The 22,466-nt window shown below is 47.2% G+C and overlaps 1 protein-coding gene across 9 annotated transcripts in view; it reads right to left on the minus strand.

Moving 5' to 3' along the window:
- MAPK4 (mitogen-activated protein kinase 4) overlaps nt 1-22,466 on the minus strand; it is a 146,962-nt gene that overhangs the window by 48,134 nt on the left and 76,362 nt on the right. For 5 of the 9 annotated variants that reach the window (XM_039841562.1, XM_039841580.1, XM_039841571.1 and 2 more), the window contains one exon: nt 12,435-13,876. In XM_039841562.1, the coding sequence (XP_039697496.1) occupies nt 12,435-12,980 (546 nt within the window). In that variant the 5' untranslated portion in view covers nt 12,981-13,876. Of the gene's footprint in view, nt 1-12,434; nt 13,877-14,519; nt 14,616-22,466 lie in introns of all 9 variants that reach the window. The other 4 variants (XM_039841534.1, XM_039841527.1, XM_039841588.1 and 1 more) reach the window with 1 other exon arrangement.

Genomic DNA, 22,466 nt, shown 5'->3' on the forward strand with positions numbered 1-22,466 from the left:
GGGTCAGAAGCTAATGACAGAGCACAAACAGCCAATGGCTTCCTTAGCTGGGGGATCAACATCATCATATCTGAGGAGCTGAGCCCAGTTGCATCAGCTGCTCCAGGTCCCTGGAGACAGCTCTGGTCCTGGCTCTGTCTCTCTCATTAGCAGTGGGGCCTCAGATGAGCTCTTTAACCCTAGGGGCTCCCTAGTCGTCAGCCATCAAGTGAGGACAATAATTAACCTGCCCTGCCTCCTTCAGAGGGTTGGTGTGAGGACCCAGAGTTAGCACAGGTGGGAGGAACTCCGAGGGTGCATTATTACTAATTGGAGGAAAAATGTCAGGGCAGATATGATGATGTTGATCCTCCAGCTAAGGAAGCCATTGGCTGTTTGTGCTCTGTCATTAGCTTCTGACCCGCATACCATTTGCAAATTGGTTGGGGTCAGGTTTGAGGGCAGCTAGTGACCACAGAACAGAGCTAAGACAAAGGCCTGCAGAGAACCAGATGCACAATTCAGCCTTCCTGCCCTGGGCTCCTCTGAGCTCAGCTTGTGATCTACTGACAATCTCCTGACGCGGTGATTCCTCAGGCCTATGAAGCCAGGCTGGGCAGGTCATGCTACGCTCTCGGGCTTGTCCTCCTGCACAGGGAACTGCAATTCCATCACAAAAGGCTGAGGGATTGAAAGCAGGAAAAATTCATCCCCAAGAGGAGTCCCGCAGATCACAACTGCTTAACTGAGCTCGTCACTGGGAGGGCACATGGTTTCTGCAGGTGGTAGTGGTTCTGCATAGAAGATGCTGTAATCGAATCTTTATGATGACACTCTGGAATCCCCCACGCTCTCTAAAACCTGCTCTCTAGGTCATCTGGGGGCACAGGAGAGGCCAGCAGGGTCCAGTAGGGAGAATAAGGATGGCTCGTCTTTCCCTGCTGTCACAGACAACAGGGGGATCTTGTCAAGTGCGTGAGGGACAGTAGAGGGCAAACAAGCTATCACGGAAAAGAGGAGAAGGAAGCAAGGACAAGAGCTGGGGCAGCGTGGGACGAGGGCCTGCTCTTCTCGAATCAGCTGTGCCAGGGCGGGGCTCTTGGTTGGTGCTCCGTGTGCCCCGATGTGGAAGTCGCTGATGGACTTCTAAATGAGCACCCTTGGGGAGGCCAGGCCCTGCTCTCTAGTGTTTGCAGGGTGAAGGGTGGAAGGGGACAGTGATGGGTGCTCACAGCAGGGACCCATTCTGATTGGTCACCACCGATGTCTATTCTGATTGGTTGGTCTCCAAGCTCACCAATTGTTAAATATTTTGAATATCACCCCTAGTGTTTAACTTAGGTACTGGAACTAGTCTTTGGCCAAATTGCAAAAGTATGGAAATTTAGCGGGGGCTTCCTTTTCTGGTCTCCTTTGGCCCAAACACACTCCTAGTGCTTCCTAATTAATCCGTTTTGACAAAATTCATTCAAATAAGGGTTTTCTAATGTATTCCCACTCTTCTTCACACCTTCCATTTGTATCTTAGAAGAGAAACTGAAGTATGGTCAACTGCCTCAGTAAAGTTAGTGGTGGAAGCACAGGTATCTGAGAACAGAGACACTCCCCCCAATAGTGATTCACAGTCATAGTAAAAAAAAAAAAAAAAAAAAAGAGCTAATGTTTACTGAGTGCTTCCCAGATGCCTGGCACAGTGCTAAGCATTTCATACACATTTCATCTACTCTTCACACAGCCCTATGAAAAAGGATTTATTTTTATGAGAGTACGGAGCCAGCCCCAGGCAGGTTGAGTAACTTCCTCAGGGTCACAGGGCACCAGTCAGTGTCTGCCCAGTCCACCTGTGAGAAGGTGGCATGGCACACCCTGCCTGTGCCATGGTCCCCACAGAAGCAGCAGCCAAGGCTGGGCTGCCACACAGACTGGGGAGGTAAGACTTACATGTGTGACACAGCAGACGCTGTGGAGAAGGCTGTAGTGAGGGGTCAGCTTGCAAATGCTCCTGGCCCAGGTGCCGGTGTGCTTGACCCTTCTCTCTCAGGAACCGAGTAAGTCAGGTTGACCACACTTTTTGTAATAAATATGCTCTTGGTAAACTTATTCTTGCCGCGATTTCCCCGCCCTCCAACCTGAAAAGCTCACTGTGATAAATTATGCATGTTCATGCTGCACATTTTTGGGAATTATAGAAAAATAAAAAGAAGAGGGAAAAAGCCATGTGTCGTCCAACCATTATTAACATTTTGAAGTTTTTACCTAAGTCTATGTTTTAATTGTCATTCTTTTTTCCTTGTTTTAAACTGTTATGATCATATCAACTCTGATTCTTTCTTTATTAACCTAATCATTATTACATAAACGTTTTCTATGTTATCGTAAACTCTTCAAAAACACCATCGAAAATAAGTTGTATAACATTCTACTTAGTGGACGAGCCATGGTTACTTAACTATGCCCTAACCTCCAACATGAATATGCTAAGTTCGGATTTTCATGTATCAGGTTTTCTCTAAGTAAAGTGGTGGAGTTTGCCAACATCTGAGTTCTGTGTATTTAGAAATTAAAGTGTCACGGTTGGTCATGTAGTTTGAATTGGGCTTTTTTTTTTTTTTTAGGATGAGTTTAAAATTGTATTGAAGTAGAATGAGAAGGTTCTATAGAAAATGTCCCTGAATCTCAATAAGGCATTTAGCTAAATGTCTTAGGACATTTTTGTGGAAAATGAAGAAACATGGGCCAGACAACCATATAATTATGTAAATTCACAACTGGTTAGACAACTAAACCCACAGAATGGTAGCTTAGGGTCAGTGCCACCCTGGAAAGAGGTGTCTAGTGGCCATGAGGCTAAGCCTTTCACCTAATCTCTTTATACATTTTTTAATCGGTGATATGAGTGAAGTCCTAGAAGACAGGCTTAAAATTTTAAAGATGTAAGGGAAAAGATTACGTGATAGAACAAAGATCCAAAAAGATCTCATCCAGTTGGAATATTTGCCTGAAGCCAATAAGATGAAATCTATCAGGGATAAGCATAAAGTCTTACACTTGGGCTAAAAAAGTCAACCATATAAATGTAAATTAGAGAATACCGACTTTAACAGAAGTTAGTTGGCTACAAGCTCAACATGAGCTAATAGTGTGACACAGCTGCCAAAAAACCACCTGCACCACGAACGGCAAGTCACGTACAGAGCAGAGATGTCACACTCCCACCGACTCTGCTAGCTAAATCACCCAGCATCTGTTCGAAGGCACATTTTAAGAAAGGGTCTGACATTTTAAGAAAGGGAGGGCAATGAAAGGACAATCAGGATTTTGCGAGCTCTGGAAACACTGTCATCTGAATAGCCAACAAGGCAGTGTTACTCAGTGGCTAAAACCATGGCCTCTGAAGGCACTTCTGGCCTTTGAAACTCAACTCTGCCATTTATTAGCTGGGTGACCTTGAACAAGTTACTCTCCGTGCCTCAGTGTGTTCATCTATAAAATGGGGACAACGACAGCATCTATTATGGTAGGTCATTATGAGAATTAGGTAGGTTAAAACCTGTCGAGCACTAAGTACAGTGCCTGAATATTATTGTGTGAAGACGAAGGGGTTCTAGGCTGCAGAGATTGAAAGAGGCATGACAGATGGCTTCGAATATTTGCAAGCTTTATCCTGAGAGGCTCTTGAGGACCATGCTTGATTCAGTGCAAAGGTAGAGGCTTGGATTCTACATTAATCAGTCTATAAGTATTTAATGAACACATATTATGTCAGATACTGTGCTAGGTTCTAGGAATACAGAAATGAATGAGATCCATACTCTTTCCTAAGGGCCCCACTTTCTACTGGGGAAGAGGCATGTAAACATATAACCACAATAATGTGAGTATAACTGTTTTGGGCAACCAGAGGAAGATGTCATTTAACTCTCCCCTAGGGAGCTGGGCGAAGCTTTACAGAGGTGAGACTTTTGAATCTGTTCTATAGGGATAAGTAGGAATTTATGTGGGAGCAATGCGAACAGTGTGTGGAACCAGAGCTGTCATGAAGTATGCTGTTTTCCAAGGAATGGTGAAAAGTCAGTGACTTTACAGCACAAGGTGAGTGGGGTAGAAGCAAATGAAGCTGGAGATAAGAGCTGGCCTCACCCAGCTCAAAGAAGTGTGGTACTGGTGTAGAAGCTATCCGGGAAAGTCAGGATAATCATAGCAATATGATACTCCCCCCGAGCCTTCTATTCCTATACTACTGCCTTCTCAACAGGAAACCATCGCAAAGGCTAAAAAAAGAAACCACACTTCAAGAGAAAATTGAAAAGGATTTGATTCAATTTTCTAATCATCCTTCTTTGGTATAAACACAGGGAATTCCTGTCTCGAGAGTAAGTCAGTGTCATGTTCCTGAGACATTTACAACCTGGGAGTACTCAAGTGGAGAGACTATGGAGCAAAGACTGGAGGTTGGGACCCTTCCCAGCAGGACCAAAGATACCATATAAAAGGGAGTTCCCTTACCAGAAAATCTACTGGTATAAAGGGAAAGAGGAGCATGTTATTCAACATTTATCTTCCAGACTGTCCCACTTAATTCTGTTTAATAGTATTCATTAAGCATACTATAGGAATGTAGAGATAAGTAAGCCATCAACATTTCCTTCAAGGTGCTTAAAAATCTATTGTTAAAAAATAATTAGCTACATAGAGCATTACATCATTAGATGTTAGGGCTAGCCATTTCTGATCATGATGGATTTGCCCTCCTGTTGTAAGCAACTATATAACTGGACAATTCTACATACTGGATGTTTTCAGGCATTGGACAATTGGCTATGCAGGATCTCTGAGAGAAGGGAAGGAAAAACAAGGTGAACTGCATGTTCACCCTGGTACTCTCCCTGGGTAGATTTCCCAACCAAAGCACAAAGAGGTGGAGCAAAGCAGAACATAATCGTCTACTGAGCTTCAGAAGTAGAGACTAGAGTCTGGGGCTGCTGGAGCAGGAGAGGATACTGGAAAGGAAGAAGTCTCATAGGGTCAAGAGAATTTTGTTGTTGGGAGAAGGGGTTCCTCCACCGATCTCTGGCTGAGGGCTGTGCTACACATACACAGGGTGAGACTCTGTCAAGGTCTAGAAGAGAAAAAAAAGTTAGTTACTTTGGAACTAACAGCAGAAGAGGGATGTTAGAGGTTTCGGAGATACTGGATCTATAAGAGTTCCAGCCCAGGCAGAGGGGAAAAACCTTGTTAACATTCCAGGCATTCAGGTGAGATAATAGAAAGGCCAAGCTGCAGAAGTAAGGACTATGTTCTAGGGAAAGAGCTACTCTAGGCCTGCCCTGTCGAAGCCTAAAACCGAGCTTTAACAGAATCAAGGAGAAGCATCAGTAAATTCACTGCTGGCCACAACAAAATTCAACACTTGTTAAAGGAAGACAAAATAATTCAACTGCAGTGCCCACAAACAACCGAACATTACCAGAAATGTGGAGGAGCAGGCAAATGTGATCCGAATTCAAGAAAAAAGTAGTCGATAGAAAAACAGACCCCGAGGTGTCCCAGATGTTGAAATTATCAAAGACTTTAAAGAAGCTATTATAAACATGTTCAAGGATTTAAAGGAAGATATGGTCTCAATAAGTGAAGAGATGGGGAATCTCGGGACGTAAATGGAAACTACAAATATGAACCAAATGGAAATTCCAGAAAGGAATTTCATCCAAAATGGAAAATTTACCAAATGACAGCAAATTAGAGATGGCAGAAGAAAGGGTCAGTGAAATTGAAGACAGAACCATAGGAAGTATTCATTCTAAAAAAAGAAGAGAAAAAAGATTGGACAATATTTTGTGGCAATACCAAGCTGAGTTAACATATATGTAATCAGATCCCAGAGGAAAAGAAAGTGAGCAGAAAAAATAATTGTCCTTGCTCCAGTCTCTTTACCTGGGTACGTACTCCCAAGTTGTAAATATCTCAGGAACATGACAATATTCTGTCTACGATAGAATATTCTTGTGTTTACATTCCAATTGGTGAAGAAAAACATAATCAACTTCAGATCCAAGAAACTCAATGAATCCCAAATAGGATATATACAAAGAAAACCATTTCTGGGCACAGCAGAGTCACAGGTCTATACAAAGGGTGAACATTGGTATGAAGAGGAAGGCAGCAAAGCATGGCTGGTAGGCACTGGTCCAGCTAGGCCAGTCATTAGAATAATGCAACATCTGCAAATTGGTTGGAAAATAGCCACTGCGCCAAGCCCCTGATTTTCTTACTCATCACCTTGGCCTCATTTCCATATACCCCCAGTCCTCCCTATGTTCCAGCAATAAAAGGTCAATCCCTTGCAAGCGGAGCACCTCCAGGACCCTGCCTTAGGCCTCTGGCTGGACTTCTTTCTGACTGGTTGGGGCCTGGGCCATGCCAGTTGTTAAAGATTTATAATATTGCCCCTGGAGCTAAGTGGGGTTCCTTCCAAGGAAGGGAGTCCTGGGCGTGGTGTTGTAGGAGTGAGGACAGCATGAAGACCTTGCTCCTGGGGGTGGGGCTACAGTGGTAAGGGGAAGGGAGGCACTGAAAGCAAACAAAATTAGCTTTCCAAGTCTGAGTGTTCAGGGACACTTGACTCTCTAGTACAACCTCTGTTCTAATCCCCTAGGTCATATTTTCCCTTTTAAAAAGGGATATTGCATAGCCTTTTAAATAAATCTTTTCAGCTCCACTGATTTGGAATAATATGCTTAGCAGCTTAAGAATTTCTAGCTGGGTCTTCAGCAAGTTGTCCTTCCACGAGCCCACTTTCTCATGAAACCCTGGGCTCTCAGTACAGCTGGGCCTCTTCCAATGCTAGCACTGTCCTATTCTGGGATCCTGGGAAGCCATTTCTCACTCCTTCCACTTTGGGCTTTTCCATCTGCAATCTATAAGTACGTAGAACACCAAATGGGCACTTTCTTGGTCATCAGCAGAGACTCTATTTCGGCCACAGAAAAAAGCATTCCTCCTCCTAGGTTTAGTTGAAAGGGAATTTATGCTTTAGGAAGGCTTTCTGTGTGTCTTCTCAGGCAGACAGAGCAGACAAGAGGGCATCAAAGGAAGGCAGAGTGGCCAGGAGAGGAAGGAAGGAGGTGAGGTGGAACAACATAATTAAACCAGCATAAATGCTGCCAACCAAAACTCCACACAAAGCCTTTGGAAGCTGGCTGTATGTGTGTGGCATCATGTACCTCTTTGGCTCCTTGGGGACCTTGAATGGAACCACAAGCCTTAACAAACTACAGTCATTTGCTGAGCCTTCCATCATTCAGTCTCACTGAACTGTGAAAACCAATGTCTCCGTTTTTAAATAACATCTAGTGAACTAGTTTACACCAGAATGAGTACATGTTTTCTAAAATCATTGTTCAAATCACCTAACTACTGTTAAAATCAAACCTACGATGAATCGACACTCCTTCTGCTTTAGGCCGTTGGTGTGTGTAGCTTTTCGCCAAACTTGAGTGATGGTTGACCGAGGTCCTAAAAGTCATCCTGCCTAAAACAATCTTCACAGTTCCCTGTCACATTGCCTGACAGCCCCACCACTGACAGTCCCATTTCAGTCCAGGTATGTGCTTCAAATGCACCTGTGTTGTCTGAGAGGAGTTCTTAGCCTTCTTCATTGCGCTGAAGTTGGAGAATCACAGCTGTAAGCACCAGCGAACACATCAGGAACATCAGTTTTCTGTGCACACACAAGCTATTCCATGTCTTCAGATCAGTAGTTCTGAAAAGTTAAGCATCAGAATCACCTGGAGGCTTGTTAGACAGCTTTCTGGGCCCCACCTCGAGTTCCTCATTCAGTAGGTCTGAGGTAGGACCTGAGAATTTGCATCTCGAACAAGCTCCCAGGTGAAGCCAATGCTGCTGGTCCAGCACCCACTTTGAGAATCACTGTACGAGTTGATTTCTAAGGAATCTTCATGAGACACAGAGGCAGAGTGTGAAAGCATTCTGATCATGAACAATGTCAGAAAACAGAGGGCTCTGAAATAGAGATGGGTCAGGACTCAAAGGCAGACCAGCTTAGCAGAAAACAGACTTTCTGGTAGGACCCGCCTAAACACAAGAGTCTCTCGTCGAACAAATTCTGATGGGCTTCCTACTCTCGCTTTCTTCCCTAGGTCTTTTCTGCCTACTGTCCTCGGGAAAGGCAAGTCTGCTGGCAATCTCCCGGCGGCCCCAGCGAGGATGAAAGGAGCTCCTTTCCCTGGCCACGGGTGGGCCCTTCCCGGAGGGGAGTGTTCATACAACTAATCAGGCTGTCAACACACTACTCAGCCCTCTGCAGATTCCCGGAGGCTCCTAACATTTCTTAGAATTTACACAGGACTCAGTGAAGTCTTCAACAACTTTTTTTTTTCTCTTCTGAGATCATCTACTTTCTAATAGGATAGATTCAAAGGAAAACATGCTTCATCTGACCCTTCATCTGCTTTTTCTCAATATAAACAACATGGAACTCATTAGCAGGCCTGCCAAGAAGGCCTAACAGGACCACAGGCTAGGAAGCCACCCTTCGGGGAGGGCCTCATGACTTCAGTCATCATGGCAGGAGTTGGTTCCATATTTCAGTGGCAGGGACACTGACGTCTGGGTGTCTGCCTGGTATCACCATGGCATTTATTGGGCAGATAGTTCTGTTAGTGATCGTGCTTACATCCGAAAGCACTTGGACATCCCCACTTTCATTTGACTCTAACAAGAATCCTATGAAATAAGCAGAATGGGAATGATGACCGCATTTGGCAGACAAGACGACTCAGAAGAGAGGCTCAGAAAACACAGTGGACATGGAGTTGGAATATGGGTGCTTTACTCCTGGCTCAGCCATTCATCCTTGAGTGGGTCTTTTTTTCCCCTTGGGCCCTGGTTTCATCATGTGTAAAATAAAGGGAATAAATAAGATGATGGTGAGGTCTTCCTATCGATCTCTTATTCTAGGAATAAGCTGCACAAGGGAAAGACATGCCTGAGGTCATGCAATTAGTGAGGTGAGTCACTACGACACGGAGAGGCAAGTACTCCCCATGCCACCTGTGCTGAGAGCGAGCCTTCAGAGCACCTCCACTGCCACTCACTGCTATTTCCCTGACAGCGAGGTGCTACTGGGGCCTCTGGTTGTTCTCTGGAGCTCACAAAGACCGAGACTGCCAGGGGTGCCCAGAATGCTCCCTGACTATGACTGGAGACCCAGCGCTGCCAGCTGCTTATCAGAGAAGAGTAGGCCATTTCCTTTGTCACTTTCTTCACCAAACACACACAGTGGGCACTTACCCTGAGCCAGGCCCCGCCCCATGCTAGATGACGGGATGCGGAAGTGGAGGAGACTTACTGTCCACCTATGAGGAAGTCACAATAAGGAGTGAGAACCCAGGTGCTGCCTACTGCTGGGTGGGTTGTGCCTGGCCAAGGGGTTGGGTCCATCCCCCAGCTGGATCGCAAAGCCTGTCCTTGGCACTGAGTTGAATCAGCCTGAAAAAAGGGGGTACCTTTATATGTAACTCACACAAAGGTGCCAGCGGCAGCCCAGGTGAGCACAATCTCTTCAACGTGAGTGCAGGATCCACAAAACTTTAGGAGGGGTTTAGAGCAGTTCCGTGTAGACATCATCCTCCACTCCTAGCAAGGAGAATAGATGTACACGCCTGACCCCAACCAATCCATTGGCTGGAAGAAGTATGTGCTTGCTCTCTTTCTGAGAGTCAAATCTCCTAATCGCATGGAACCAGTGAACTCAACTAGCTTCCTATCTGTAATGTGCTGGTAAATGACTGACAGCCAACGAAATCAACTGGGCCATGTCTCTGGCACAGTGATTAGACTCCCCTGGGCAAATCGAGATGAACAGGACATGGCCCTCAAGGAACCAAGGGGCTCTCAGCCTAGGAGAGCACAAAAGACTCAGACACAAATACCCGTAAGACAGAGCAGAGAATGGTCAGTGCTAGAAGATCCGGGTTTGCGATGGGGAAAAAGCAACACGGGGATTCAGAGGAAGGAAAGAATAGTTCCACCTGGGGACCCAGGACGCCTTCGTGAAGGAGACGGCATATAGAATGGCCATCCATCAAGACGCAAGAAGGTCCAAGGTCTAGTGCCCCTTCTGCCACCGTCAGACAAGTAATCTTAAAACAGCCAGTTCTCTGTTTTAAAATGAACCATTTGCCCTAAGCGCCGGACAGTATTATGAGGATTAAATGCGAACTGATTTAAATGCACATCGGATAAATAAAAGCACCAAATATAAAGCCTTTTGCCATCTTTTGGGGAAAAGAGGGGAGGAAGCCAAAAGCAGAAGGTATAGGAGGGAGGCAGCGGGTGGGGGTGGGTGGTGCCTGCCGAACATGGGGCTGATATGAACACCTACTGGGCTCCGATGGTTTTTATAAACCTCCAACAGCTACTTTTATTGAAGAGAGCCCGAGAAGAGTAAGTCAGAGCATTTAAATTCCTCTGCGTCAGGAAAACGAAAGTCCCAATTGGAGAAGTGGCTTCCTGCCCTGAGTAACAGGGACCTGGGTACCCCGCCCCCCGCTCCCAGCACTGGGCTTGCAGCCGGTGTACACTCAGTAAACACTCATGAAATGGATAGACGGGGTCCCTACCACTTTCCAAGAGGCTTTACACTCACGCTCCACTTTGATTCATAACCACAAGCCAATGGTGCAGTCAGGGCACCTATTCCATCCCTGTCAAGGATGGGTAAACTAAGGCTCCCAGAGGGGAGTGCCCAAGTCCCAAGCCAGCGCCGCTGGATGGGAGCCCACACCTCTGCCTCCTCGCAGGGTCGCTTTCTCACACTGTGCACCTCCTCGAAATTATTATATTAACATGGCCAATCTTGCCCCAATCAACCACCTTCCCTGACTTTCCTGAAGGCCTACTACGTGCTGTTCGGAGCACTTGCTCTGTAATACTTCGCTTAATCAGACCCTATCACCCAGGGAGAACTTCTTATTGTTTCCAATGTACTGGTTTATTCCAATTCAGGTGGTTTTGTGCATCCCAGAAATAAGTGTGCCATGGATTCTCTTATTACCAAATAAGAATTCATTTGAGTTAAAACCTTTGGTTCAACTGTTTGGAGTCATTGCTCCTTAGAAGAAAGAGACGGTACAAACATCACAGGGCATTAGGAAGACCGGAGGACATTGTTTTGTTGTTGTTGTCGTTGTTGTTGCTGTTTTTACCATGGACATCCCTGCCTACATACTCGGTTGTCAGTTTTGACAGATGGCCTGGCTGCAGGAGGAGGGCAGAGGGCAAGCTGATGGTTAAGGTGGCACCAAGGAGCTAGATAGAGCCAGCTGGGCTGATTTGGGCACTGAAATCTGGGCCAGAGTCCAAGTTCCAGCCAGTGAGGCAGGAACAGGGAGCACTGCCTCCCCTGTCCCCTAGAAACCCTCCCACTGCCGCTGTGCCAGACGGGTCAGTGCCTTTCTATGCATCTACGACTTTGGATAACGGAAAATAGGCCAAGTGAACATGTTCAAGGTCAGAGCTATCCTCCACTTTCATCATGCACCCAAGCCCCTTGGCTGATAACAGCTCATGATGCACCTAGGGAATGTTTTTATTCTAAAATTCATAGCACAAAGGTGTCGACAGGAGGTTGGAAATGACACTCATCCCCCAGCTCTGGTGAGGGGTGCATGGTGATGTGTGCTCAAGCTGAGGTGCTCAGAGGCTCCCCTAACGTGGCAGGAACTGGGGGGTGGGAGCTGGTGGGAATAGAATTTCAGGGGTCTCCCAGCCCTGAAAGGGAGCAATGGATTAGGTAAGAAGAGGTCTAGGGCCTTGAGAACGAGTGTCAGTATCTCCACCAGTGTGGCCGGGTCAGCTCTGATCTCTGCAGATGGTGCAGCATTTAGCTACCCCCACATGGGGTCTCAATTGTACCATCCAGACACTCATAGCTTCAGTATTGCACTGAGGGGCCAGGGCATCATGGGATCTGAGAGAGCTGAGGCATTCACCGGACAATGAACACTGAAGACTAGTTGATCAGATTAACTGTTTATGTCTTGTCCACTGACAGAATGAGACACAGAGTGGGTCAGCTTTGATGGGAGGAGGCAACAGGGGTGAGAGAATGCTAGAGGCAAATTCACCAACCACATAATTTTAAAGCCATAGAGTTTAGAGCTGGAAGAAATCTTAGAGATCATCTTGTCCAACACTCTCTTATATAGCCCAGGGTTACTGGTCATGGCCCTGTAGCAGAGCCAAGACTGAGAACCAGACACTCCCCACGACAACGACTTTTCAAACCAGTGATCTCTCCAGCACCCTCCAGCCTCCCACAGACACTGACCCCAGTCCTCTGCTTCCCATGGAGCTAGGATACCCTCTGGGACAGCATGAGCGTTCTTGAGAATTCCACGGGCCTCCCCGATCAGCTATTCTGGCAGGCATACCTTGTGCGAATAATGCTGATCAACGATCCTTGCCAACCCGAAGTCCCCAATCTTGAGCACAAGGTCCTCCGTGCTGATGAAGATATTGGCGGGCTTCAGGTCCCTGTGCAGCACGTTGGCAGAGTGGATGTACTTGAGCCCGCGGAGCAGCTGGTACATAAACAGCTTTGCATGTTCCTCGGCCAGCGTGCCCTGCTCCAGCAGGCGGGCCAGGTCGGTCTCCATGTACTCTTGGACGATGTAGGCCACGCTGAACTTGAACAGCTCACCCTGCAGGTCGGCACCCTTGGGCCCCAGCACCTCATACACCTTCACGATGTTGTCGTGGTCCAGGCGCCGGATGATCTTGATTTCCCGGAGCGCATGCTTCATGCTGTGGGCATCGCTCAGGGTGATCTTCTTCACGGCCACCTTCCGGCAGGCTCTGCTGTCCGTGGCTGACAGCACCAGCCCATTGACGCCGAAGCCCAAGGGTTGGAAGTCAACAAAGCGCCCACCGAGGTCATACCCATAGACGCTGGCCATGCAGTCGCCCTTTTCGGCCATTGTTGGCTTAGTGGTGGTCAGGGGCTGCCCGTGTGACAAAGGGGCAGTGAGGAAAGGCCAAGTCCCAGCTAACGGCTTCTCCAGCACACCTCATTCTGTCAAGTTCCAAAGCTGAGGGATGCTTTTTCTCGTGGTGATGTCACTGTCACCAGCTCTCTGGAGACAAGAGTGGCACATGTCCATGCTTGCTGAGCTGCAGAAGTTGGAGGCTCACACTATTTTCTTAACCTGCACTGGGAGGGCTGCCCACCAACTCCTGTGTATCCCAAACCCTTCTCCACACTTAGAATGGCTCATGCTTCTTTCAAATATAGCATCTTGGAAAGAAAAGCCAGTCTCATTATCTATACGAGAGTAAAGTTTTCTATCATAATGGACCACAAAATAAAGATGCAGAAACTCTCTCTTTTAAATTCTTTGTTAAAAGAGGTTCCTCCTGGATGAAATGTGAAGCTGATGATGAACTGCGTTCCTTTACTGACGAGGTCCAAAGCTCAGTTGTATCGCAGCCTCTGGCAGCTTGGTAGCTGCTCTCTGTGTCCCGAGCAGAAAGGATTCCCAACAATGGAATCTGAAGGCTTCTAGGGGCTTCTTTCTATCTCTGCCAGCTCCCCTTTCTACCAGCTCACCTTAGATTCTGCAAACCAAACCAGCCTGGTGAGCATAGGTGAAGAAAGCCGGAGAAACCCGAGCACCTTTCATGAGTTCTACCAAGTTACCCCTGAAGTCCCAAATCCGAGGAAAGCTCAGCTGCCAGGCCAGGATCCTCTGGAGGCTTCAGATGGGGACAGCATCCTCTGTCACCTCCTTATCCACACCACCTTGACCAAGACTGTATTCTGCTGGACTCAGAGAGGCTGCAGGAATGTGGCATCTTTCGGATCGAGTCTCCTTCCCTGTCAAAAAAATAACGGGTAAATTTCCACACTATGGCTTCCAACACCTTCCCACTTGTGCGTCTTTTGTTAACCAGCGCAAGTGTTATTTGATCTGTCCAGCCAGCTGAAACACTGCTTGCTCAGGGGATTCCAGGCTTTGCACTGCCCAGCCACCCCTCCTGCTGTGTGCAGCGCTCCTCTGCAAGACAGAGAAGATGGATTGATTTGATAAGATCAACAAATGGTGTGCCTTTTATGTAAATGCTTGCTCCCCGAAGGTTACCATGCACAAAATTGTGGGTGGGAATGATCAGCTCTGACCTTTGCAAAATTTATTCTCTATGCTCTCCAAATATACACATCAGCACTAGCTGGAAAGGGTGAGACTAAAATGTAACTAGTTGCAGACAAAATAAAGGATCAATCATCTTGTTTTTCCACTTGGACCCCTTTTCTTCCTTCTTTTGCAAATATCTTTGACTATTTTAATAGAGAATTTGCCGTGAGCTGAGATTTAATTACGATGTATCTCTTGCTTTCTGCGTAGGTGGCATAAGCACACATACCAAATTACAAGGAAATTATGTTGCCACCCTAATAAAAGGACTCTGCCCAGCAAACCAGGGCAGAGTGACACTGGGACTGGCATGGTGAACTTAACTCTTTGATGATGGAGGCTTAGCTCTTCAAAGCCATGGGTCAAAGCCAATCCAGACTGCCCCCTGGCGGCTTCTGGCTCAAATTACAAGCATAGAACCTAAATGGGGAGAAAAAACAGCAAAACTTGCAATGTAAATTCAAACCTCTTAAGTAAAAGTAGTAATATAGCTTCTAAGAAAGTGGCAGATTTTATAAGTCTATTAAGTCTATCCGGCACAAAAGAATCAATCTAACCAGGGTTGCTTCTTAATTCTCATCAGACAGTAGAGTCCCTGTAGGGGTACTTTCAAATTTGAGCTCTGTACAACTCTGCAAAAAACCCCAAAAACCAAAAACCAACCAACCAACCAACCAAACAAACAAAACCTCTATACAACATGAAGCAAAATAATAATAGTCAGTGCTCTGAAATTAAGAAGGCAAATTTGGGGACACAGATGATCCAAAATAGTAAATAATCAGATCCCTTCTAAAAATAAAAGAAATTTGCCAAGGACCTGTAACATAGTAACTGCTTAACAGATGTTACCTATTGTTGCTGTTGTTGAAAATTTCCTTACACTTGAGTAAGATGCACCTATTATTCTGGAGTTTTGTAAAATCTTTAGCGACTCTCCTCTGCATGTTTTTATTGGGTCTAGCAGAATCTCACACTGGGAAGCGATTGTAGCAAACAAGTCTAGGGTCCTTAGCTGGGAATGGTCCTGCCCTCCTTGGCTCATTTGAGGAGGGGGTCACTGCTGGCCTTTAATGGCCAAGGCCAGATTTGCTACTCATCCTGCTGAGCATCTCCCTCAGTGAATAACCGACACCCACCTCCAAATGCCAGCACCTCCACTGAGAGGCAATGATTCTAGTCCAAGTTCTTACTTTGCACAGGAGGGTACTGAGGCTCAGAGAACACCAGCTCAGTACTTCTAGCATAAACAGGGTCAAAAGAACATTTGATGAGATGATAAGTGAATACCCTTCACTCTGTTTGAGGAGTCCTAGCCAGTTACAGAGACAGTGCTGGGACCACCCACTCCCGGACCTAATTCAGGGGAACGAAAGAGCCACCCCATAGCCCCACTCCACCCCTCCTCTGACTCCTGTCGCCCAAGTCACATAGCAGAAACCAAACTGGAGCTTCTTTCCCTTTCTACCCGTAGGCCTGGTCTGGTTCCTAAGGGCACGGCAAACAGAGGCCATTATATATTTTGCTTCTTGAGGAGAGACTTAAGCCTTCTTTCCTTCTGTCAACAGAGATAGGGATGAGCACCTAGGCAGAGAGATGACATCAGTAAGCTAAAAGCAAGATCTCTTTGAGATCAGCTGCAATGCAGGTAATCTGAGAATTAAGAGGTGCTTTATTTATTTTTAAAACTTTCCCTTTCCTCTCACAGATGGGAGAGACTGTCTTCTCTGTGAATGAGTGTGTGTGTGTGTGTGTGTGTGTGTGTGTGTGTGTGTCTCAGCAGTCTTCCCAACACACTGTCAGCTTTGGTGGGCAGGTACCAAATCACTTTGTGAAGGTTCGATTCCAACCACTCCACCTTCCTCTTGGGCCTCTAAATACGTTCTTTCACATCCTGCCTTGCTTCTTTGCTTGTACCTTCCCAGTTCCTGAAATGTTCTCCTGCTTCCTCCCCTTGCTGAAATCCTGTCCGTCATTCAGAAGCCAGACGAAGTGTCACGTCCCCTCCGATGTAGCCATCCCAGTCCTCAGTGACATTTCTCCCCTTTCTAAACTCCCGCGGCAGTTGTGTGCAAACTGTATCTGACACTTGCCATGCACCAATCTGGGCTGTTATTTAACTTTTTATACGTGTCCATCTCCCAACTAGACTTTACGCTTAGGTCCAGGGCACAAAGTAGCGCTTAGAAAATAAACGTAGGTTGGAATTACCCGAGGAACTTCAGTTATGTCTCCGTAAGTATAATGCCCACACTTCCTAGACAGTCAGCCTCCCCTTCCGGTGCTTGCTTCTCCAATGCAACTTGTTCAACAGCATTCTTCTCACAAGCCTCAACCACTCAGACAAACCAACGCATCTGAACTTCGACCCCTCTCGGTATCATCTTCTGCTTAGGTGCTGCCTCTCCTAGAATTTCACCACTAACCAGGCAGCCCTCGTCTGACAATTTCTCTGTTCTCGTTTGAGTTTACTGTTATTCATCTCTTCTCAATCTTCTTTATTTTCTAAGTTTCTTTCTATAATTCCTCTATAATTCTGTTAACCCTTTCTTTGTCTTTCTCCACAGGTGGACTGATTACAAAACACCTATTGCCAAGGAAGTCTCGAATTAGCGGTTCGTTTGTTATGTGATGTACCTAGAGGCTTGGGCCCATGGGCCCTGCAGAGGGGAAGACCTGGCATCTGGATGTGCCCACCTGGGCAGAGGAGTGAGCATGGCAGCTCTGGGTGTGATGCCGCTTCTCAGGGCAAAGGGCAATCATTCTCCATTTGGAGCTGGGGCTCAGAGCTGCTCGGAATCATAAGTGTGACTTCAAACCAGGGAATTGGCATTCACCTTGAGAGAAGGAAAGGTCATCAGTTCAGCTTTGCTCGAATAACACCCAGTAAGAAGAATGCACATAACTCTCGCACGAGAATCTCAGACTCCCGTGATTCTGTGGTGAATGCCGTAATGAAACACAGCAGTATAAATATCTACCCCAAGACTCCTAACAGTGAAGCTTCATCACTCCACTGACTCCTTACTGACTCTCCAGTAATATCTCATTTGAGGCCAATTAATGATCTGCTCACACATCCAAACTTTTAACATGTGGAGACAAACCAGAGATGAGATGACATGTGCCAACTGTCCTTCTCCAGGATTCCCAGGGCTTTGGTTTACAAAGCAGCTTAGGAAAGTCTAAATTTAGACTCACCTCCTTTGCCTGCTCAGATCCTCTCAAATCTCATGCTGTTGACTTTCAGTGGGAACTATGGCCCCTGATGAGGTGCTGACATTTCATAGACACCATTTTCCTCCCTCTCCTGAGCACCCAAAACCTCGTAGAAAATCCTTCCCAGGCAGGGCTAATGTTACAGCTGAACAGGCTGTGCACTGCACAATACTAGGCACCACCATTCATATCACAGTCACGTCTGTCTGATTCTAAGGTCGTGACCCTAGTCACTGTAGTAATGTGAATGAAGTCCTCTACATCAGAGACTGGCAAACTTTTTTCTATACAGGGCCAGAGAAGAAATATCTTCGGCTTTGCATGATATACAGTTATACAGTCTCTGTTGCAACCACTCAACTCTGCCTTGAAAGCATTAAAGCAGCCATAGGCAATATTCAAACGAAGGGCATTGTTGCATTTCATAAAACTTTATTTGCAAACATAGCTGGATTTGGCCAAGGGGCTGTAGTTTGCCAACCCCCACTCTAGATTGTGTAGGAACATCCTCTAGCTTGTTCCTGAGGAGGAACTGAAGTATTGTATGTAACCCAGGCCCCTTTCCAGTTCTTGCAGCATCGTCTCCTCCTCCTGGCCTCAGTCTTCTTGCTGCACTATCTCAGGCCTGTCCCCCTACCCAGGGAGGTACCCTGAGCTTGAGACCCCACCCCAAGCTTAGTTAAGCTCGCCTGTAGGTTTCATGCACTCAGGGGCCAGGGTTACATACAATACTTCTTTCCACAAGCAACCTTCTAGTTCTGTGATTCATGGTACTGTTGGTGTCTCTCACCTTAAATCCCAGGTGCACTTTAAAAGGCTTTCTGGAGAGGTGGCGAAGACAACATGATGAAGATGGGGTAAGTGCCTTAACAGAAGATTTACTGTGGGCCAGGGCTTTGCCTGACTATTTCTGTTGGGTCTCAGAAGAGCCCGATGAGAATGTCAGCATTTTCTCGTGAAAACTTTAGGAGGAAGTGACTTGCCCCAAATCATACCACCAGCTGGTGATGAATCTGGGATGTAAACTCAGGTCTGTGTGACTCCAAAGCCCACGAATTTCATCACCATAATGTTAGATTTGACCCCACATAGGTGATTCTCAGCATACACCATCTCAGCTCAGTGTGACTTCCCAGGCTTAGCAAAGGACGAGTTTGGGATGGGCGCATTGTGGTCTTTTTCATATTAAAGTCAGAGGCAGCCACCTCCCATTCTGTGTTTGGCCACACTGCAGAGGCCACAGTTAAGAAGCCTACTTTGTGGAGAGAGAAACTGAGAAATAGAACTTCCAAATGAGATTAAGAGTTGAGGGAAAAAATCCACCAAGTTGAAACAGCCGTAGCCCTGCTATCCAACTAGTTCTTGGTCTGTCCTCTAACTTAACCGTCAGGTACACCAGAGTCCACCTGTGGCTACAGGAACTGGCCACCCTAGAGGTGAGCTGGGCTGAGCACCTGCCCAGCTGGCTAACCCACAGAGATCCTAGAGTTGACACTGGCCACCGACCCAGGAACTCTCTCTACTTCCTCCGAACTAACAGAAACCAGGCCTGGGTCAGCCATCGGGCGGCTGAGCCCAACTCCAGGATGACTCACGACAGGTCTCAACCAGGGCTTCTCAGCTTCAGCACAACTGATGTTTCGAGCCAAATCATTCTTAGCTGCAAGGCTGTTCTCTGCACTATAGAATGTTTAGCAGACTCCCTGGCCTTTGCCCACTAGATGCCAGAAGCACCCTCCAGTTGTGACAACCAAAATGTCTCTAAACATTGAAAACTATCTCCAGTAGAGGAGGCACAACATCATCCTTGGTTGAGAACCACTGATCTAAACCAGCAGTTTCCAGCAGAGACAGTATTGGCATCTGAGAAGAAGAGCTATTTGTTTTATAAAGCTGTACAGTGCACCACTGTCAAAAAGTTTAGCAGCCCTGGTCCCGACTCACTAAATGCCAACAGCACTTCCTGGTTGCTGTGGCAGCCTCACACATTTCCAAAAGCCTAGAGGCCGATGGTACCTCCCACACCTATCCCTGCTGAAGGCCACGAGTCTAAGCCTATTGTGGTAAATCAATTCCCCTTTGGCAGTGGTTGGTTTGGGGGTGGTTATCTGATCTACTTCTGGACAATGAGCCTCAAAGGAAAGTCCGCTGGGGTAGGAGTGGGGCTTACTCCCTTTCTTTGAATGCAGTTGTGGAAGGAAGTGGTGTTGGAGCTGCAGCAGCCACCTCGAGACCACATGATGACAAGCTTGGCGACAAAAGCCAGCACTTTAGAGCTAGCAGATGAGCCTGGGGCCTTGTCGCGTAGCTGAGCCAAGCCTTGAAATGCCTACCTCCAGCTTTCTTCCCGAGTGAGATCGTCAAGCCCAATTGTTAAGACATTTTTACTGTGTCTTTTTTTGTTTCAACTGAAGGCTGAATTATCTAATGACAGTAACTAGCTCAGTGCATGGTTGGTCTAAGTAGGAAATAAAGAGATGTAGAACACATGGCTCCTGACCCTAAGGGGCTTATATTCCTAAAGGGAAAGAAGAACCACAACCATGACAGTTACAGAAGCAACAGTATTCGGGAGCTAACAGCATGATTCCCACTGCAAGGAGAGCAGGAGTTAGGACTAGGCAAATCAGAGAAGGTCCCGGAGGATGCTAAAGGCAGCTCCTAAGCCGGCCACCAAAGATTTCCCCCTCAAGAGTGTGCTGAGCTTACTGACTCACTTCTAAGGAACAGAACACGGCATAAGTAATGGGATGTCAAGTCTGAGATTGGCTTATTAAAAGACTGTGGCTTTCATCTTGGGTGATCATTCTTGGGGAATTCAGTGGCCATGTCATGAGGCGGCCCTCTGGGGAGACCCCAGCCACCACGTGAGTGACCCTGGAAGTAGATCTTCCCCGAGGTAAGCCTTGAGAAGACTACAGGCCTGACCACAGCCCAACTGAGGTCTCACAAGAGATGTCACAGGCACCTGGCTAAGCCATGGACAGAATCCTGACCCGCAGAAACTATGTGACAATAAATGCTGTTGAAGATGCTAAATTGGGGGGCTGTTTGTTACGCAGCAGTAGATAACTAATGGAGAGGAGAGGCTTGGAGACCTGCAGTTCTTAATGCTCCCAAGATGGCAAAGAGGTAAACGTGGCCTGAGACCTTAAAAAGTCTGAGTCTTACCTATTTTAGATCTCATCAGATTCCAGAGCCAGCCAGAACCTCAGGAGGCACCTTACCTCTCTTCTTCTCACTGATGTAGCCCCAGGACCTAGCCCAGTGTCTGGCATACAGGAGGGTCACAAACACATTCCAGGGGACACAGGAGTGGCTACATGTTAGCAGTAAGATTTTGGTTATGACAAAGTATGACCCAGATGGAAAGAGAAGTTTAGAACATGTCCCTGTGGTCTAGAAAAGAAAGCTTTTGAATCTCCTAGAGTGGGTGGGGGTAAAGGGGGAAGTCAGCGAGGATGCCACACAGTCCCCAAAAGAGCAGTGACTGGAAGGCATTTCCTCACTAAGGAAGAACCTGCTGGTCCCGGGGCTGTTATCATTGTGTTATCTGATTTTTAGCATTGAGACTGGGCTGGCTTTACCCTCCAGGCAGCAGCAGTGCTCCCAGGAATTAGGAGAAACAACTCTTCCTGGTCTTTCAGCATTTGAAATGAAGTGCCACCCTCCGCCCAGGAGGCCAGCTGGCCGGGAGTTGCTGTGAAATAGCCTGCCTGTGCCAGGAAGCCCTTTCCCTTTGCGGAAACCCAGGTGTGCCGGCAGATGGTTGCTCCTATGTGCTCGGGCTGCTTACTCCCTGTGCCTCGTGCCCTCACGCCCAGCACCTTTCCCAGCCGAGATCCTGGGTAACCTTTCACACGTCAGCCGGCAGGACAGTAGCTGACCCAAGCCAAACGCCCTGCTTAATTTAAAATAAATATGTCTGGGGCAGGGCATATGTGACTCATGATGGGTCTAAACCAGGCCTTTATGCCAGACACGGGGCCCCCAGGCCAGGCCCCAGTAAACATCCTCCCCTGGGATGCGCAAACATCTCAATGTGCTACCCACTCCGGCTCATTTTCCTTACAGGGTTTCCTCTAGAACATGCTGGTGGGGCTGCTGCCCAGTAATAAACAGGAAGGGGACCCTGTTGTTTTGCTGTCACCATGAGGGGGTGAGTGGAGTCCTGAGGGCTGGAAGAAACAGTGAGCAGAGAGAACATCAGGCCCTGGTGAGCGGGGTGGGGGGGGGATTTGCCTCCTCCCCAAAAAGCAAACTCTGTGAGCTTTCTGTTGAGTCTTTGCTCTGCCTTCTCTCTTGAAAATTATATAACCAGCCAGGGAGAACAAAGACTACCCAGGCCTCGCAACAAGTCTGAAATAGCACAGAAAGAAATGCCAGTGGCCTCACTGGAACTCCAGGCTTGCGTCGGCACGAAGCCGGGGAGAAAGGGCACTCTGGGTCTCTGCATGTGAAGTGTGGGTTCTAGTCGCCACGGGAACAGCACAGACTGCAGAGGCCGCACCTGCCCAGGCTCAAGCCCGGGGGTCCGACTTCTGGATCACAAGCGTGCGAGGGGGTGTGTGCACGCAAGCATTTAAATCCTTCTGATTTGCGATGACTGCTACATTTGACCTTTGTGGGGTCCAGGGGAAACTTCTCATTCTCTTTTTTAAGGAAGGAAACCTGGGATTGCAGAAGATCTTGGTCACTTTCAAAATGTAAATCAGGACAGTTGTGACTTCAGTGCCTAACTAAGGTGAGGCCCCATCTGGAGCTTGCTTAGTCTGCACTGTGTTCTAAAGGACAGAAATCCCAGCCAGAGGCTACGCTTCTCAAGGCAGAGCCAGCATCTTTCATTTCTCCCTGACTTGCTTTAGCACCCATTGCCCAGAGTCCACAGGCCCCTGTGCCTTCCCTGAACTGGGAGATTCCTTCCTGTGAGCTCATCACAGGAAAGCAGAGTCACGGATCCTTGAGGTTCTCAGTGTTCAGACCTTACCTTTCCTGCCAAACTTTGGGGCCCGTACATGGGACCACTTACTTCCTACCTGTAGGGACATTGAA

This window comes from Pteropus medius, unplaced genomic scaffold (assembly GCF_902729225.1).
Source record: "Pteropus medius unplaced genomic scaffold, Ma_sr-lr_union100, whole genome shotgun sequence".
Lineage (NCBI taxonomy): Eukaryota > Metazoa > Chordata > Mammalia > Chiroptera > Pteropodidae > Pteropus > Pteropus medius.